Here is a 16,686-nt window from a genome sequence, read left to right as displayed (position 1 = left end):
AGAAGGTCTGTAGGGTGATAAACATTTCGTTGATGTCGTAGGTTCGAATCCCGTTCCGGTCATGAAATATTTATAATTGGTTCCCGAAAGCGAGTAAACACAATTTTATCAAGTAGGCACGATTTTCGTTTATCCTCCAAATTCATTCTAGAGAAAAGATGTGTGAGTAAAAGATGTTTTTTACCACAAACCACAAAAAAAAATTCTCCTTCGGAAAAAAAATTCTCTCATCGAAACAAAAAATAGGAACCCTGGCAGTAGGTAAGCTTAGTAAATTACTGTTGTCTGTTACTGACAAGTGTTGTCGATCGTTTACTTTACCTGTCTGAACACGACTGTTATGTAAATGTGGAGAATCGTCCTCCTTCATAGGATGATTCTTTCGAGTCTTCATCCTTATTTTGACAGACATGCTCCTATATTAATAACATTCGCAAAACGGACAATTTCGGCTCAATTGTTTAGTTTTATTTTAATACGGATTACTGTCAAAATTGTAATTGATTTGGGTACATGTTATGAATTCAAGGAGGAGTAACCCTACGATGAATCCCGGCATTACCACAACTTATTGCCCTACCTCCAAAAATATTTTAGGCTAGAACTCTGTTTTGTAGACCGTGATCTACGGGTAGAAATGTGATGTAACGGCCTAACGGGTCGAAATTTCAAATTTACTCTGATAGAAGCGCAAACGAAAATTTTTAACTCCTTTTTGCCTTTAGACGCGGAATCAACCATTGCATTCCAGCGTTATCATAAACATTTTTTAAACTTCTGCAATGCATGCGAATGAATGCAAATAAATGTGAATTGATGGAAATAACTGAATCTATCTCCCTAAAGTGCAATTTTGACCTCTCTTATGTGAATTTCTCGTAACATTTAAAAATACACGAGAAAGGCACCATCAGCACTAGGTGGATTATTCTGTTTTTTTTTTTTTTTATCGAAAAATCTAATCCCATTTAAATGTACGTGACAATATTATTTTCACCTATGCAAGCAAAAAATTGCTTGTGTTGCACTAGTTAGCAAGTGCATTTATTCTCTTGCGAGTTACAAGTTTTGACAGTTTAGAAGGCGCACAATGCAAGCGAACGTTTGCTTGTGAATCAATGAGAATAGATACTAGCGTCCTAGCGTGAAGAAGAAGACTTAATACAAGAGTATTAGTGGATGATGGAAAATGTAAACAAAAAATGATGACATACACAATTGCACGGCTTCTAATGCGAGCACATTCGAATGTAGTAGTACACGGTGTCTTTGTCCGAAGAGGCTTATTTTCAAAAAATCAGTATCTATAAAACACCCACTACACGAATGTTAAGGCATTCCTCTTTCACGTAGGTGCATTTTTAAAAATGTCCTATCGGGGGTCATTTTTCCATACATTTTTGGGGGATTAAATCGGCTATAATTTGAGATATCTATGGAGTTTGCACCGAAAATAGTGAAAAAAATATAGGGTAAAGTGCCCAATAGTGTACCCTCAACCAATGGTGGACCCTCCAGCCATTTTTGCATTATTACAGCACAATGCAAACATTTTGCTATGAAATTCCATCGGGAGAACCTACCTTACAGTTCTATGATTTGACTGCAAGCATTGGAAATGCTATGGAAAGTAAAATTAGATGATTTTTTACAATTTTATAAAAATTAAACACGAGAGTGTCCATTATAGGAATATTTTGGGGGGGTCCATAATAGGGAAGAAGAACGTCCCGAAACGGAACATAAAAATCAAATGAAGTGTCGACTATAGGGAAGCAATTTCCTATTAAGGACCCCCAAGGGATCTACTATAGGGCTATTTCAGTCAGACTTTAAAATGTTGATTTGAACGAATAACGTCGAGTATTTGAGTGTTTTATGTATGTATCGTAAAAAGGAAATGCAGAGCTTGATATTAGATATCACGCAAAATTAATATGTTGAAAATTTCCACTCCTTATGCCAGGAAGAGCAAAATTTCGCTACTAGGGGGTCCACTATTGGGCATTTTACCCTACTTTCGCATGGTGGGTGTTTCAGAGGTACTGAATTTAAAAAAATAATATTTCCTCATAGAGACACCGTGAGTAGGCTGTAGCGCCATGCACGAATGTCATGTACAAATAATATGAATTTCCTCACATTACTATCTATTCTCATTGCTTGTGAGTTATATATTTTGAACTAAATCTTTCACATGTGCGTATGCACAATAGAAGTCCTCCAAGAATAATTATTTTTATTGTGTGCACAATTCCTTTTTCAAACATTGTAAAAAAATCAACTCCGGGTTATCGATGCCCGATAATTAGGCAATACGCTTTGAATAAACGTATATTTTTTAAGTGATAAACTTCTCCCTGCAAAAAATCACTCTTCAAGAATGCTAAGTAAAGTTTTTAAGGGTGCGCGTTTCATCGCAGCTTTTTAAACCTGTAGAAGCTTCGTGGCGTTATGTTTCCTAACTTGCATGCTGTCAAAGCGTGTATCTCATTTTGTTGTATTAAAGTTGTTTACTAAATCGAGTAGAATAGCTTGCATGGGTCTACAAGGCATTTTATAACGTGTCATGACTTAATCACTATGTTTCATAACTATTTTCATATTTGAAATTTTTCGGAATGCACAATCGAGCTGAGTCGATCGGTAGGGGAAGAAAATTGTAAGGGGAAGGGGAAGTCGATCGGTAGGGGTCTTTGATCCATAACTTTGGCCCTAGTTGATCTTATGCCAACAATTGTATACCAATGGAAAGCTAGACTAATAACCTTACTACTAGCAAAAAAAATAGTTTGATTTCATCGGTTTGAAAAAAAATGACAATTTTTCAAATTGGACATTTTTGGACAATTCAATTTTGTGGTTCGGTTGTAGGCACCCAAGAGAACTCGGCTAAAAATAAAGAAGCATGAATAGAAACCACCCAGATTTAAAGAAAAGCAATAATTTATTCATTGTAATAGCCAGGAGGCAATTAAAAATAAGATCAATCCACTTAACAGTGATGTAGCCTCCATCGGTTCCTTAGGAAGGATATTAAAAAAAAGACACATAAGAAAAGTCTAAAATAGCACTTTAGGTCAATAGGTTTCAATTTTTCATTGATTTACGTTTTATTGATAAAAATCACAGTCAAAAAATCCTTATTAATCACCCTAGCGGTAATAGCACCTTTCCCGTTCATTAAAAAAAATTGGCCATAAATGTTGATCCCATAGTCCAATCTGACCAATTTTCAATAGTAAACAATGGAGCAGTATTCCCCGTCGAATGCAACTTATTGCAAGCAAATCAGTCAACGATTTGTTCCAAAAAGTGTGGATATAATAACTAGACATACCCATAGAACAAAAATATGAATTAAACTCATTATTTCGATCAATTATGTCTACATAATTATTAAAACTGCATAAAAACGTCATTTGAAATAAGTTAGGGGACAACTAAAACGATATTGAATGATTTGTCAATAAAATAAGGGTGCCCATAACCGAACCAATAAAGGTGCCCACAACCGAATTTCGCAGCCTTTTTGGAAAATGAAGAAAACAAATTTCGCGCTAAAATTTTAATGGCAATCGTCATTGAGCCTCAAAATAGATTAAATTTACTGTATAAATATGCATTGGAACTCACTTTTTGAATTAAATCACTTCAATTTATGACACTTTGAAAAAGGCCAAAAAAACTTTCGTGTTGTTTTTTTGTAAAAAAAATTGATTTGTTCCTAGTTCAAAGTAGAGATCCCCATCCGGTTTGATATTGAGCACAAAACATCATGTTACAAAAGCAAACTAATAACGGTTGTCAGAATGACAGCATTTGTTATCTGTCAAAAGATACGTAGGGGTGGCCACAACCGAACCTCCTCTCCTATATAACCGAAACAACCGAACAACCGAAACAACCGAACAACCGAACCTCCTCCCCTATATAACACCATGGGTCTCTGAGCCTTCTATGAAAAGTTCGTTTTTGGAGCGGAATGATAGCCTTTCGATATAACTTTATTGTATGAGAAAGACAAAAATTGGACGTAAAAGCTGGGTAAAGGTAGCCTCACACCTCGGGAATTTGGTTTGCGGATTTTTTCCCCATGCATTTTTACATATGCGATGTTTTCGGGATTTGGGCACGGAAAATCAAAATCCCGGCCCCATTTAAAATACACGGGGGCAAAAATCCGGCGGAAAATTTTCCCGAGGTGTAAGGCAGCCTTTAAGGTAGCCTCACACCTCGGGAATTTGGTTCGCGGATTTTTTCCCCATGCATTTTTGCATATGCGATGTTTTCGGAATTTGGACACGGAAAATCAAAATCCCGGCCCCATTTAAAATACACGGGGCTCAAAATCCGCTGGAAAATTTTCCCGAGGTGTGAGGCAGCCTTAAGGTAGCCTCACACCTCGGGAATTTGGTCCGCGGAATTTTTCCCCATGTATTTTTGCATATGCGATGTTTTCGGGATTTGAGCACGGAAAATCAAAATCCCGGCCCCATTTAAAATGCACGGGGATCAAAATCCGGCGGAAAATTTTCCCGAGGTGTAAGGTGGCCTTAAGGTGGCCTTAAATGGGGCCGGGATTTTGATTTTCCGTGCCCAAATCCCGAAAACATCGCATATGCAAAAATGCATGGAAAAATTTGTGGACCAAAAATTAAAGCTTTAAAAATTGCTTGGCATTATGTGTTGTTTACATTAAGTCCGTTCTTCGATATTGTTCCGATTTTAGAGGCCGTACATTGACTTCAGGCCGCATTCGGTAAATAAATTTTAATTTTCCAAAACGACCGGACTGACCCCAAAATCCAGTGAACGAAGATTCGACCTATATGAAGAACCTGTCCAGATCACCCGGTGCGGACATCAGAGATGGAAGAGAGACACATTTTCCCCTGCAATTTCCTGCATCCTCTGTTTGGCGTTATCGGGACGCTTAGTTCTTCCTCGACGGACGACGAGGCAAGCGTTCGACGAATAGCAGCGAACTAATCAACCATGACAATGCAGTTAGAACTTCGGACGCTGTGTGTACTAGTGGGTTACCAAGGTAGGTACCAATAACCGGCATTTCGTTTTCGTATCGATCGGGATTCTTCGGGATATCCCATTTGACGTAATGCAGTTCAGCAAAGACTTGCCAGTCGTTGAAGTCTGTCTTTGAGGTAGTATTCCTATTAGTGTGGTAAATGTCAACCTCCCCGGTGGAGCGCTTCCCAATATCAAACAAAATGGTGAGTGACATCATGATTCATCACTCATCAGTGAGGCGGCAGATCTACAATAATGGTTACTTCACATTTTTCATGACCGGTCATTGCGTTCAAAAGTTATGGAGATATAGTGTGTTGAACCATAATAAGGTTGGTTGGTTGATTCGCTATTATACAGCGTTTACAAGAGCCGTATGGTAGGCCATTTGTCAGGCAAAACCAAACGATAGAATCGAGAAAGACATCGTCACCACTAGGTGGATTAATCTGCTCTCGAATAATAAACAAGGTGTGCTCGATTGATTGTGGATATACAACAGTAAAACACATGTGAAGATTGGACAAATCAAGCATCCGAAAGATATTCAATTTGAAAAAAAGAAGAAGGTTGTATCAAAGATACGACCGCAATGAACGTAGAATAACGTATAGTGCGATAACGGATACGAAATTTGATCGTCAACATTTTATGCATGTTCATACCGGATGGCAAATAGCCGAAATGTAGGCAATTTACTGTTAAAGTGCAATTTTAACATTGGTTGGCGAAATTAAATTTTTCAATAGTTAAATGCATTGAATCAATTGTTTACAATAGTTGTATAGAATCTTATAGAGTTTACTGATCGATTCATACTAAAATCTCCGGAATCCGTTGAAAAACGTCTGAGTTATTAGCTCAATGACAATTAGCTGGAATGACCCCCCTATCTTACCGTATTTCTACGTCAAAAAGAGCTAACCGCAGTGAAGGTTGGTACTCGGATTCTGATGGCTTATCCGCAAACATGACCTTTAACTGGTCTTGTTGTGTAGGGTTATCACGCCTATCTAGAAAGTAGGAGGTTGAGGGTTCGAGTCCCTCCAGGACACGTGGATTCCTTTTCGCAAAATTTCATATCAATTTGTCCATTTCGAAACATATTCTGTGCATATGAATAGCCAAGATATTTAACAAAAAAATGATTTTCGTACGGCCGAGTTGCCGAATAATATGCAATTAAATTAATTGTAATTAATTGGATTATTCTGTTTTTGGGAAAGTTTTTTAAGAATCGAATCAAATCGAGAGAAACAGATAATCGTACACAATAAAATTACAATATTAATATTATTTTTATGTGAAAAGTTAATACCTATTTTGAGTGACTTACTTTATGGATATTTCCTGATAGATGAACCTGAGAATGTTGAGCATCCCAGTTTTTGCACAAATTTTTACATTGACAACTTAAAGATGCAATGGATGAAGCCAGAGTAGACGCGACAGTGCATTTTGGGAGTTCATTAATAATAATTGTTATTCCTTTGCGAGAGTCGTGTCGCGTCGCATTGATGCGTCCAAAAACTCAAGCAGTTAGCAGACACAAGCGTCAGTATGTCATCGGCCTAAGACAAATTTTGTAAATATAGCGACATAACCTAACTTATTGCTTAACCCTTCCGATGGTGCAATTTCCTGAACTCTGCACAACTTCCGAATAATCACTCCGTATAGAACGGAGGTCTTACATACCAAACTTACCTCGAAATAATAACAGCCGCTTCTAGTTGTTTTCCTCTGCGGATTTCACTACCAACGCACCAAAAATCCCACTTTTCAATGTCCAAAAATGGCGATTGGCTTCGCCTTCTACAGGAATAATGGTTCACTTATTCCCTTTCTGCAAAAACACAACGGAAACAGAATCTACGAGGAAAAGGAGCTGAACGGATTACACCCGAGGCGAGGGATCTCTTCCGGTTCGATAAACCAATAAAATCCTCGACCCAAAATATTTTTATCCAAGCAAACTTCAAACTTCCTCGCTAATCCGATGGCACTCACTCTCCATTCAAAACACTACGGTCAAAACGGGAAGAGAACTGAACCGTTTTTTCGACACGTTCGAGGAGCTCCCACACAATGAAAACACTCTGAATTTTGAAACACTATGCACTTTTCTACGGCTTCTTCCGTTCGGACAACCAGCTATTTATGGTCCCGATTTTTTTTATGAGGATGTCCAGTCAGCCAAGATACAAATTTACTGCAGTTTGTCCCCTACGATGCAAAGCAAATTTTCCGCAAGCCAAAAACGTCTTCAGAAAGATTGCTCCGACGATTCACAAGAATCAAGATGGCGCACTGATTTGACAGTTCGAGATGCGCATGTGTTGGTGTTGTTTACGGCTTCTGCGAACGATTGTTTCGATAGGGCAGCAGTAGATTCCAGAATCAAAATATGTTTGCTAAAACACAATCTTAGTTTAAAAATTGTACAATTTGTAGCACTTGAACACTTTGATCACTACGATAATTCGTCTAACTGTAAACTACTATTTAAATCCGATGAACCACAAGATAAACAGGTAAGTCACATCCGTATGCAAATTGAATTTTTTTTTCCACACGAGCGTTCAACGCGTTCAACTCCAGTACCCAACATTGACTGATCAAGTTTTCGTTGAAGGACATCAGTGATGCCAAAGGAGCTAATTCACGCAGAATTAAAGATTTAAAAAAAAAATGCTAAATAAGATGCTGTTCTCAGAGGCCTTGATATTGAGGCCTCTGCTGTCTACAAATCACGCGTAGACCAATTCAAGCTCTATCTGGTAAAAAGGCGAATGTCGCAAGAGAGGATTCTCTTCGTCGACTTCCCCTCTTTTAAATAAAAGTGACAAGCAGAGGATTTCATCGCGGTTTATCGCGTCATAATGCAAGTTTTCATTGATTTCTTTCGCTCTGAGGGGAAAACCGCAACGAAATCATCTGCTTGTCACTTTAATTTAAAAGAGGGGAAGTCGGCGAAGAGAATTCTCTCTTGCGACATTCGCCCTTATTCCAGATAGAGCTTGAATTTTTCACATTTTTTTAATTTCCCTCCCCCTCAGTAGACTTTTCTGAAACACCTCCCCCCTCTTGCAGTAGACTTTCTCAAATTTTACAAAATATATGTTCTGTGCATTTTGAAATAATTAATGGAGATCAATCACGTGTTAACTACCTATTATTAATTATTATTATTGAAATCCATTGGCACTTTGATGTTGCATGAAGAAGAAGAAGCAGAAAGATGGTAATCGAAAAAAATCTCCACGGGAAAGCATACGAAGAAGTTTTGAAACTCTTCTCAAAAATTCTATAAGCTATTTAATTATATAAACGGTAAGCAGTACGGGGTTGGACTTTTCTTATACTGTGCATTAAAATGTAATATCACAAAGTAAAATTTCGAATGGAAATATTGTGTTTATTATACAGTAGAAGAAAAGTCCAACCCCGTACTGCTAACCGTTTTAATTACATTGCTTTTAGAATTTTTGAGAAGAGTTTTTTTCTATTATCATCTTTCTGCTTCTTCTTCTTCTTCTTCATGCAACATCAAAGCGCCAATATTCTATTATGAAACCCAACTTAATTCACATACTGCCTTTCTCGCACCAACCTTACATGGCGTTGATATTCGTTCGATGTACTATTTTTTTTATAACTTTCGAACACAACGGTCGATCGCTTTAAAATTCAATAGTGATCAACAAGGCTTTGCTCCCTGTCGATGAAACTTGTTGTTGTCTAATGTTTTTCTTAGCTTTTGTGCGCACAGATACACACACATACATACGCACGACAAGCACGACAAGGATGTTAACGATCATTCAGTAATTTGTGTTCGATCATTAGTAGTTTGTCAATAACACATTCCAGAAGCTGAATTTCAAAATATGTTGTATGGTGGACTTCTAGTGCGAAGGTTTTTCTACAACTTTGCCCAATGGTTCGTTATTAGAATTCAACTAATAACGGAGTTAGAGCGCTAGTTTCAGTAACATAGACTAAATGATTGGAATTTTGTTATCATTTAGTCTAAGTTACTTCTAAAAAACAGCTCGTTTTTAGAGTGAAATGATAGCCTTTCGGTACAACTTTGTTGTACGAGAAAGGCAAAACATTACAATAAAAATAACAAAATCCAACAAAACAAAAATCAAATTGGAACTAAATCATATTTCGTTTCGTATGCGACCGCCACCGCGGTGAATTTCTGAAGAATATTCCGAATTTCGTTCGAAATTCCAAAAATTTTCTAGAAAATGACACAACTTTTTTAATTTTAGCGAACATTTCAAAATATTTCTCGTGAAATTCTAGAATTATTTCCATGGAAAATTTTCAAGATTACCTTCACAAATTTTAAGCAATTTTCTAAGGAAAATACAAGAAGGATTTGCAGTAGAAATTTCAATACATTGCTAGTGGACATCGCGGATAAATTTCTATGAAAACTACATACCTATGCTTTCTGACGAAAATTGCGAAGATTTTTTAATGGAAACACGAAGAATTTTTGGTTCAAAATACAAATAATTTCCCGTGGAAAGGTTCAACAGTCAATCATTTAGAAATTTCGAAGATTTTCCATTGATAATTCCAAAGAAATTTCATTAGCAATCCCGAAGACATTTCCGTTGAAATTCCGAAGAAATTCTAGTGAAAATAACGAAGTTTTTTCCAAGGACATTCTGAAGAAATTCCCGTCAATGTCCAAAGGATTACTCGAGGAAATTCCTAAAATTCCAAGGGTTTCTCGCGAAGAACTCCAATTTTCAAAGCATAACTAAATTCCATAAATCTTCCAAGAATTGAACCGCTGTCAGAAAAAGTGGTTACATAAACCATTTTAGTCAATTTTAGTTTTTTACATCACGGTCTCTATGCGGAAATATTATTTTTCAAAAATGAGTATTGACGAATCCAAGAGATAAAAAGAAGAAGACATGCGATGGTGAGAAACAACAAAATCGTTCATGGCGAAGTATACGGCGGCGATTTTAAAATGCTCGTATAAAATTCTAAAGGTATTCTAATTAAAAACTAATGAATGTTAAGTGCGAGAAAAATGAAAAGCTAGATTTAGAACACATTATTCCAAAAAAAAATTTTTTTTCGTGTAATGCGCCTAAAATATAGATTTCCATTTTTCTCGCACTTTACATTGATTAGTTTTTAATTAGAATTGGTTTTTAATTTTATACGGACATTTTAAAATCGCCGTCGTATACTTCGCCATGAACGATTTTGTTGTTTCTCCCCATCGCATGTCTTCTTCTTTTTATCTCTTGGATTTGTCAATCTCTGAAACACTCACCAGGTGAAAGAATATGCTCTCCCCTCCATGTCGTGGGTAAACTAAAATGTGCTATTGGGTGATTTAGAATAATTTTTATTAAGGTTAAAAGACTATTCTTCCATTTACTTCCACTATTAACTTTTTTATGTAGGTATCAACAAGCAGATACGTATTTCGTTTCCTACTTGGAAACTTCTTCAGTGTTTGTTATCGACTAGTCGATAACGAATTTCCTCGAGTAAAATATTTTTTGAAATTCATGAACGTCATATTCCTCAACGCAGCTAACGTAGGGTGAAGGATGTATTTTGGACCAACCTTGCGGGGGCTCTTATTTTGAACCACCAAGAGGAATTTGCACTCAGTGGTCCAAAATATGAGCCGTTGAACTGGTGGTCCAAAATACCTCCCTTACCCTATAACAATATGAATGGGTCTAATAACACTATTCGTTTAAGGAGTGGAATGATCATATAACAGCCTTTCGGTATACAAATTTGTTGTACGAGAAACGCAAAAAAAAAACATGTTAGTTATCGAAGAAAACTTACTGTTAAGGATTATTAAATCCAGTTTATTTTACTACCTAATGCCATCCTTAAAATTCTATAGAAATTTACAAAAAATGTATCAATATTTAACTAAAATTTCTTCAACCGGTTTACGCTGCAAGTCCGGAACGGTACAATCGTCAGCCGCATAACCCACTGGAAGTAGTACCAATAGTTTTTCGTTAACCGGTCGCCCCAGCAAATTTCGCAGCGCCGGTCCACAGTTCAGTGGGGTGGTGATTAACGAATTCAGCCCAGCAGCCTGCAGAGCACACAATAAAATCCCCGTGGCAATCGACGTTGATATTTCATTGTAGTAATGCTGCTTTTTGGCACCATCGTCCTTGAATCCGTACGTTTGCTTAAATATCAGAATCAGGTAGGGCGCTTCAGTGAGATACTCCTTCACGTGGTTTGTCTTTAACGGACGCAAATCTGTAGTCCACTGCTTGGACATCCGTGTCTGGTAATTTACCAACTCTTCGGCTTCGATGATTTCGCGGATTTGGGACTTAACGTCGGCGTCCATTATTAGACAGAATGTCCATGGCTCCGTATGCGCGCCACTAGGGCTTGTGCCGGCTGCGTGGATACATTTTTGAACGATTTCCAAACTGACCGGTTTGGAGCTGAACCTGCGAACGCTCCGGCGATCGTTGACGATTTCGTAGAATTTATTGGCTGCCTTGAGGGGGTCCTTGTCGAGGGTAACAGAGGCACCAATGAAAGAAACATGTTCTTTGTCCTCCAGCACTGGCGTGGGGTCGAATTCGACCGAGTCGATTTCTAGAAGAGATGATTCAATGGATTAATGATAAATATTTTGAAATGTTCCATGAGCTCGAGTGCTGATAGATTTGTTTATTTCTTTGTGATTCGTGAAACCTTTAATAGATTTCAATTTAATTGGTTTTGATTAGGTTTTGTAATGAATTTGAACATAATTTATACCTATACAATTAGATTATTGATCGTATTTGGTTTATTTGAAGTAAAAATTCAAAATGGATTTGAATTAAATTTTAAATAATGTTGTATAATTAGATTTAATCCGAACTAAGATTTAATTGATACGTACAAATGCATATTAATTATTGATCATATTATGATTGTAATTGAAATAAAATTAGATTTGAATTACGTCAGGTGAGAGCCAAAAAATAAAACAAACTTTACTATATAAAAGCATATTGTATACCTATTGTAAGTTAATGTATTTTACTCTTATTAAGCAAAAAACCAAAGAAGAAGCGTTACACAGAAATAATATAAATCTATTAAACTATGATCCTCGTAATAACAATAATAACGAATATAACAAACAACCTATTCAAATGACTCACCTCCCACATATTCTATGCCATCCAGTTTCTCCTTGACCGTATTCGATGATGGTGCAGTTGAACCGTCTTTTGCCTTCTTACCACCGTACCGATGCTTATCATAGAGAAATATGATCAAATATAGCACCACCAACACTGGGAAAACATACTTCCAGCAACTGAAGATCAACGATCGATCAAAAGCTCCATACAATTCGTCCAAGATACCCATTTCCTTCGTATTCAGAACCGTGACACTCGGCGACTGATGATGCTTTTTAAATACTTGAATAGGTACTAAGGTGTCGGCCTCCCATTAGTCTGGAGCGGTGCTGCTGCGTCACGTTTTTAACGAGAACTGAGAACTTACATTTCGTTAGTGCAATTCGCTGGTACGAAAAATTTGTCCGGTACTAGTAGTATTGTATTTACATCGCACAAGTACTCTCAGCGTTCCATTGACATTATTTTTTTGCAGCTAACCCTAGTCACTTCATTAACTTGGCTGTACACAAAAGCGATTAGAAAAGTGCTATAAGCATAAGACTAGCAGGTCCAGCAGTAAACCAAAGACAAGCACGCACGCTCTAAAGGTTGACCTCCCATATAAATATATTTTTTGCTGTTTGCACTAAGTCTCTCTTTCTAAGCTCACTGAAGCTGCTTATCTCAAGTTCGAAATCGTGCAAACGTTCGTGTGATAAGAGGTTATTTTTGCCTTGCATTTTATTCATTATCTGCTGCTAGGGTTATTTGTATATGGAACATGTGAACCCTTTGGAGCATGGTGGTTGAAAATTGAAATACTTTTGAGGATAAACTAGAAGCAAGAATGAGAATGCGAAAAAACATAGGCAGTTTAATTCACAACCCAAGTATTAACCTAAAGTTCCTTTAAGACTACGATTTTCACTTAAGCAGCTCAGTTTCGCGCGCGCCCTAACTACGTGTATCTTAAAATTATTTTTTTTTTTTCAATTTTTAAGTACCAGTCATTTAGTCAAAATTGAAAAAAAAACAAGAGGATTACAAAATATTATTGTTGTTGAGTATTTTTCACGAAAGAATTTGAAAAACGAACTTGGTTTAGTACACCAAAAAAAATATTTCAATTTGGTCCTCCCATCCACCGCCATATTTGCTTGTGCTTAGCACATGAAAAAAAATTCCTCAATAAACGTTAATCGAGGGCGATAACTGTCTCTATATTAGCCCTATTCTGGCATGCGGATGTATGTGTGGTTAATAAAAGTTCAAAAGATATTTTTTTCCGAATTAAAGATTAGAATTATAGTCAATCGGGTATGATTGAAGTATGTCACATAAAAGTTAATTAAATTCGTATCAAGTTTTGTTTTTACAGTCTAGAGGACTATTTTTCGCTATTCAATACATATAATAAGATCTATCTTGTAGCTGCACAGATATGCCTGTTTCATCCTTAAGTAAAGTTGTGGATTGAGAAAGAACAGTTCTTTTGTAGATTAGATTAATTGATATTTCCCATCAAAACTTATGTCTCGTTCGTCGATTCTTTGACTTACTTAGCGCCAACTTTTCCAAAGAATCCATATTTACTATGTCTTTAACTAATTTTAAAACAAAAAACCGAAATGCTGCACTTTAATTTTGACCTAACATTCGCTCGATTTTGACCAATATCAGTCCATTTATTCATACCGATTCATACTGCTATGCGTAATCACAGGAATTTGGAATTCTAACTAAAACTAACTAAACCAGAAAATCTCCTGGGGTCTCAGGTTTCTTTGAGAAATTTCAAACTTTAACCATTTAACACTTTAGGAATCCCCTACAATAAGTTTCTCAAAAACCTCAAAATCTGTTTGAATTATAAAAAACAAAAAATGACGAAAACCTATACAGAATCTCAAAAACTATAGTGCAAATAATATTAAAATTATCTAAGCTTAAACACAAAGATTGCATTTGAGATCTATTGTTAGGATCTCTACAATGTCAACAAATCATATTTTAATGAAGTTTTAAAAAATTTTCGGCTACATACAAAGATAAATAAGCCCCCACCCCCCTGGTCCAGGTTTCAGTCTAATGCTTATTTACAGATTTCGTTTCCGCCCCTACGTAAAGTGTCGCCGACCCAGCCTCATTTCCGATCCCAAATTTCTGTTGCTATCGGCCTCTAGTGACAAGGACGATGGAGCTCGTTGTTTGAGATCCAGTTGTGAGGCTACCAGGCATCTGTTGATGAACACCTCCACTGATACACACCATGTTTTGCTAGCGTATAACAGCACAGATTTCACGTTAGAGTTGAGAATTCGTATTTTGGTGCGTTTACTTATCTGCCAGTTTTTCCAGATATTTTTTAAACTCGCAAAGGCAGCATTTGATTTCTTAATCCATGCGCCTATGTCGATCTTAGTACCGCCGTCTGACGCCATTTGGCTACCAAGATATTGGAAGCTTTCAACATTCTCCACTGATTGCCTGGCTACTGTGAAACTGGAAGGGGTCATCGTGTTTACATCCAACGATTTGGTTTTGTTGACGTTGATGACTAAACCTGCCGAAGAGGAGCGCTCGACAAGGTCGTTGAGCTTACTCTGCATATCAAAGCGCCGTAGAGCGAGGAGTGCAACGTCATCAGCCAATTCGAAGTCGTTTAGGTTCTCCATGGTTATAGGCTGCCATAACAGCCCGCGGTTTGGTTCACGGTCAATACTCAATCGCATCTACCAGAATCTCGTCGATTACGATGAGGAACAGTAACGATACCAGCTACGACCCGTATAGGATCGGGCAAGACCCCATTATACAGCACTGTACACGAAAAGGCCTCGTACTGTGCTTCGATGAGGCCGATGATTTTCTTAGGAACCCCCTTGCGGCTCAGGGCGCCCCACATATTTTCGTTATTGAGACGGTCGGAAGCTTTTTCGTAGTCAATGAATACCAAGTAAAGGGACTCTTGGAGTTCGTTGACCTGCTCCAGAATGATAAGGAGCGTGACCATATGGTCCACACAGGATCTTCCGGCACGGAATCCGGCCTGCTGCCGCCAAGGAGTCGCATCGATCTTCTCTTGAATCCGGGCAAGGATAACTTTTAAAACGATACACAGCAACATAATGCCTCGCCAGTTATCGCCTACAGGCAGGTCACCCTTTTTGGGAACCTTCTCTAAGATGCAATGCATACAGTCGAGCGAGAAAGTTGCGGTGTTCTAGATATTACGAAATAAACGATGCAGCAGTTGAGCGGATGTCATGGGGTCGGCTTTGAGCATCTCGGCTGATATGCGATCGACCCCTAGGGCTTTATTCGATTCCATGCTTTGGATGACTGTTTGAATCTCTAGCAATGATGGAGCTTCGGTATTGACGCGTATTATACGTTGGCTTCTAGGCAGATCATGCCGAGGTGGTACAGTAGCCGTTCGATAACTGCAAAATGTTTACTTTTCAGTTAACGAATGCCGTTAGATAACTGCAACGCATTCTAGACGTCAAACGGTTGTCAATCGACGTCAGATGCAATAAAAGTGCATCTAAATGTGCAGCGCAATGAAGCTGTCATTGCGTTTGACATCAGTTTGAAAGTTAGCGGTCCGATAAGTGCAAAACTGTTGCAACTATCGAATTGCAGTTAAATGACTTGCAGTTATTGAACGTCTACTGTAGTGGCCTGGCTGGCACTGGAAAAAGTTGTTTGAAGTGCTCGAGCCAGCGTTTCAGCTGGTCAGTTGGGTCGGTCAATAACTAGAGGTGATCCGATGAGCATGGCATCCGTGCTCGCCAGAGTTTGTTGCTGATATGGGTTCTTGGCGCTGGTTCGGCGATGTGTTCTTCTGCTCGTTGCGCAGCAATTCGTGATGCTTGAACTCGCAGCCATTCTTCCCACACAATTTGGCTTGGCATCCACCTTTATGTTGGCGTAGACACCGGCGACAGAGGCCTAGATCTCGAATCGTCGCCCAACGAGAATCGCGAGAGAACTCCAGGAAACGTTTGCCTTTGTCGATCGATTTGCAGCTTCCTTTGCAAACTAGGCAGCTATCAGCTGCACTTTTCGCGTTGGATAGCGCTACGAAGCGATAGCCTTTTGATACTTCCTCGGTGTGATCATTGACGAAGGAGTTATTCTTCTTGGCTGTGCGTGAGTCGTTGTGGTGTTCGGAATGGTAACAGCGCTAACAGCTTTTGCTAGGGAGTAGAGTCAGCTGCGGTAAATTGATAGTAGGCAGCGATAATCGGTGCTGCGCCCAATTTAACTTGATCGATGGTGGAAGCCAAGATGAATACACAGCTAGGTGTTACAATCTACCAAGTTTATGGAAGAGAAGAAGGCGGGGGTGAAAAATTCATTTTCAGTGCAAAATGAAAACAAACCCGCTGGCTCTCCCATACTAAAATCCAGCTTGTTGGCGAGTTGGTGAAGGAAGGTCATATTGTAGAAGTATTGTTCCAATCTACATTCTAGACACTATAGGTTCCATAGACGA

At 38.1% G+C, this 16,686-nt stretch overlaps 2 protein-coding genes across 5 annotated transcripts in view; both read right to left on the bottom strand.

Moving 5' to 3' along the window:
- Positions 1-7,623, bottom strand: part of LOC134208885 (ribosomal protein S6 kinase alpha-5) — a 73,333-nt gene extending 65,710 nt beyond the window's left edge. The window contains exons 1-2 of one of the 4 annotated variants that reach the window (XM_062684839.1): positions 7,042-7,623; positions 6,739-6,903 (exon numbers count right to left, since the gene is read on the bottom strand). The gene's annotated coding sequence lies outside the window, so the exon portion shown is untranslated. The remainder of the gene's footprint in view (positions 1-6,738; positions 6,904-7,041) is intronic. The other 3 variants (XM_062684841.1, XM_062684842.1, XM_062684840.1) reach the window with 3 other exon arrangements.
- A 2,930-nt stretch (positions 7,624-10,553) lies between these two features.
- On the bottom strand, positions 10,554-12,994 carry LOC134214501 (iodotyrosine deiodinase). Its single transcript, XM_062693860.1, has 2 exons — positions 12,222-12,994; positions 10,554-11,664 (listed from the first exon to the last, which is right to left on the bottom strand). Exons 1-2 carry the CDS (start codon positions 12,430-12,432, stop codon positions 10,958-10,960), a joined length of 918 nt encoding a protein of 305 aa, XP_062549844.1. The 5' UTR covers positions 12,433-12,994; the 3' UTR covers positions 10,554-10,957.
- Positions 12,995-16,686: the final 3,692 nt, after the last annotated feature.

The sequence above is a fragment of the Armigeres subalbatus genome, chromosome 2, assembly GCF_024139115.2.
Source record: "Armigeres subalbatus isolate Guangzhou_Male chromosome 2, GZ_Asu_2, whole genome shotgun sequence".
In the NCBI taxonomy this organism is placed as follows: domain Eukaryota; kingdom Metazoa; phylum Arthropoda; class Insecta; order Diptera; family Culicidae; genus Armigeres; species Armigeres subalbatus.
This window is presented reverse-complemented; position numbering and strand designations above follow the sequence as displayed.

Bases quoted from the DNA above. Each gene is read 5' to 3' on its own strand.
- LOC134214501 (XM_062693860.1), bottom strand. From the start codon at position 12,432: ATGGGTATCTTGGACGAATTGTATGGAGCTTTTGATCGATCGTTGATC. The intron at 11,665-12,221 runs GTGAGTCATTTG...CATCTCTTCTAG, and splicing joins TGGCATAGAATATGTGGGAG to AAATCGACTCGGTCGAATTC.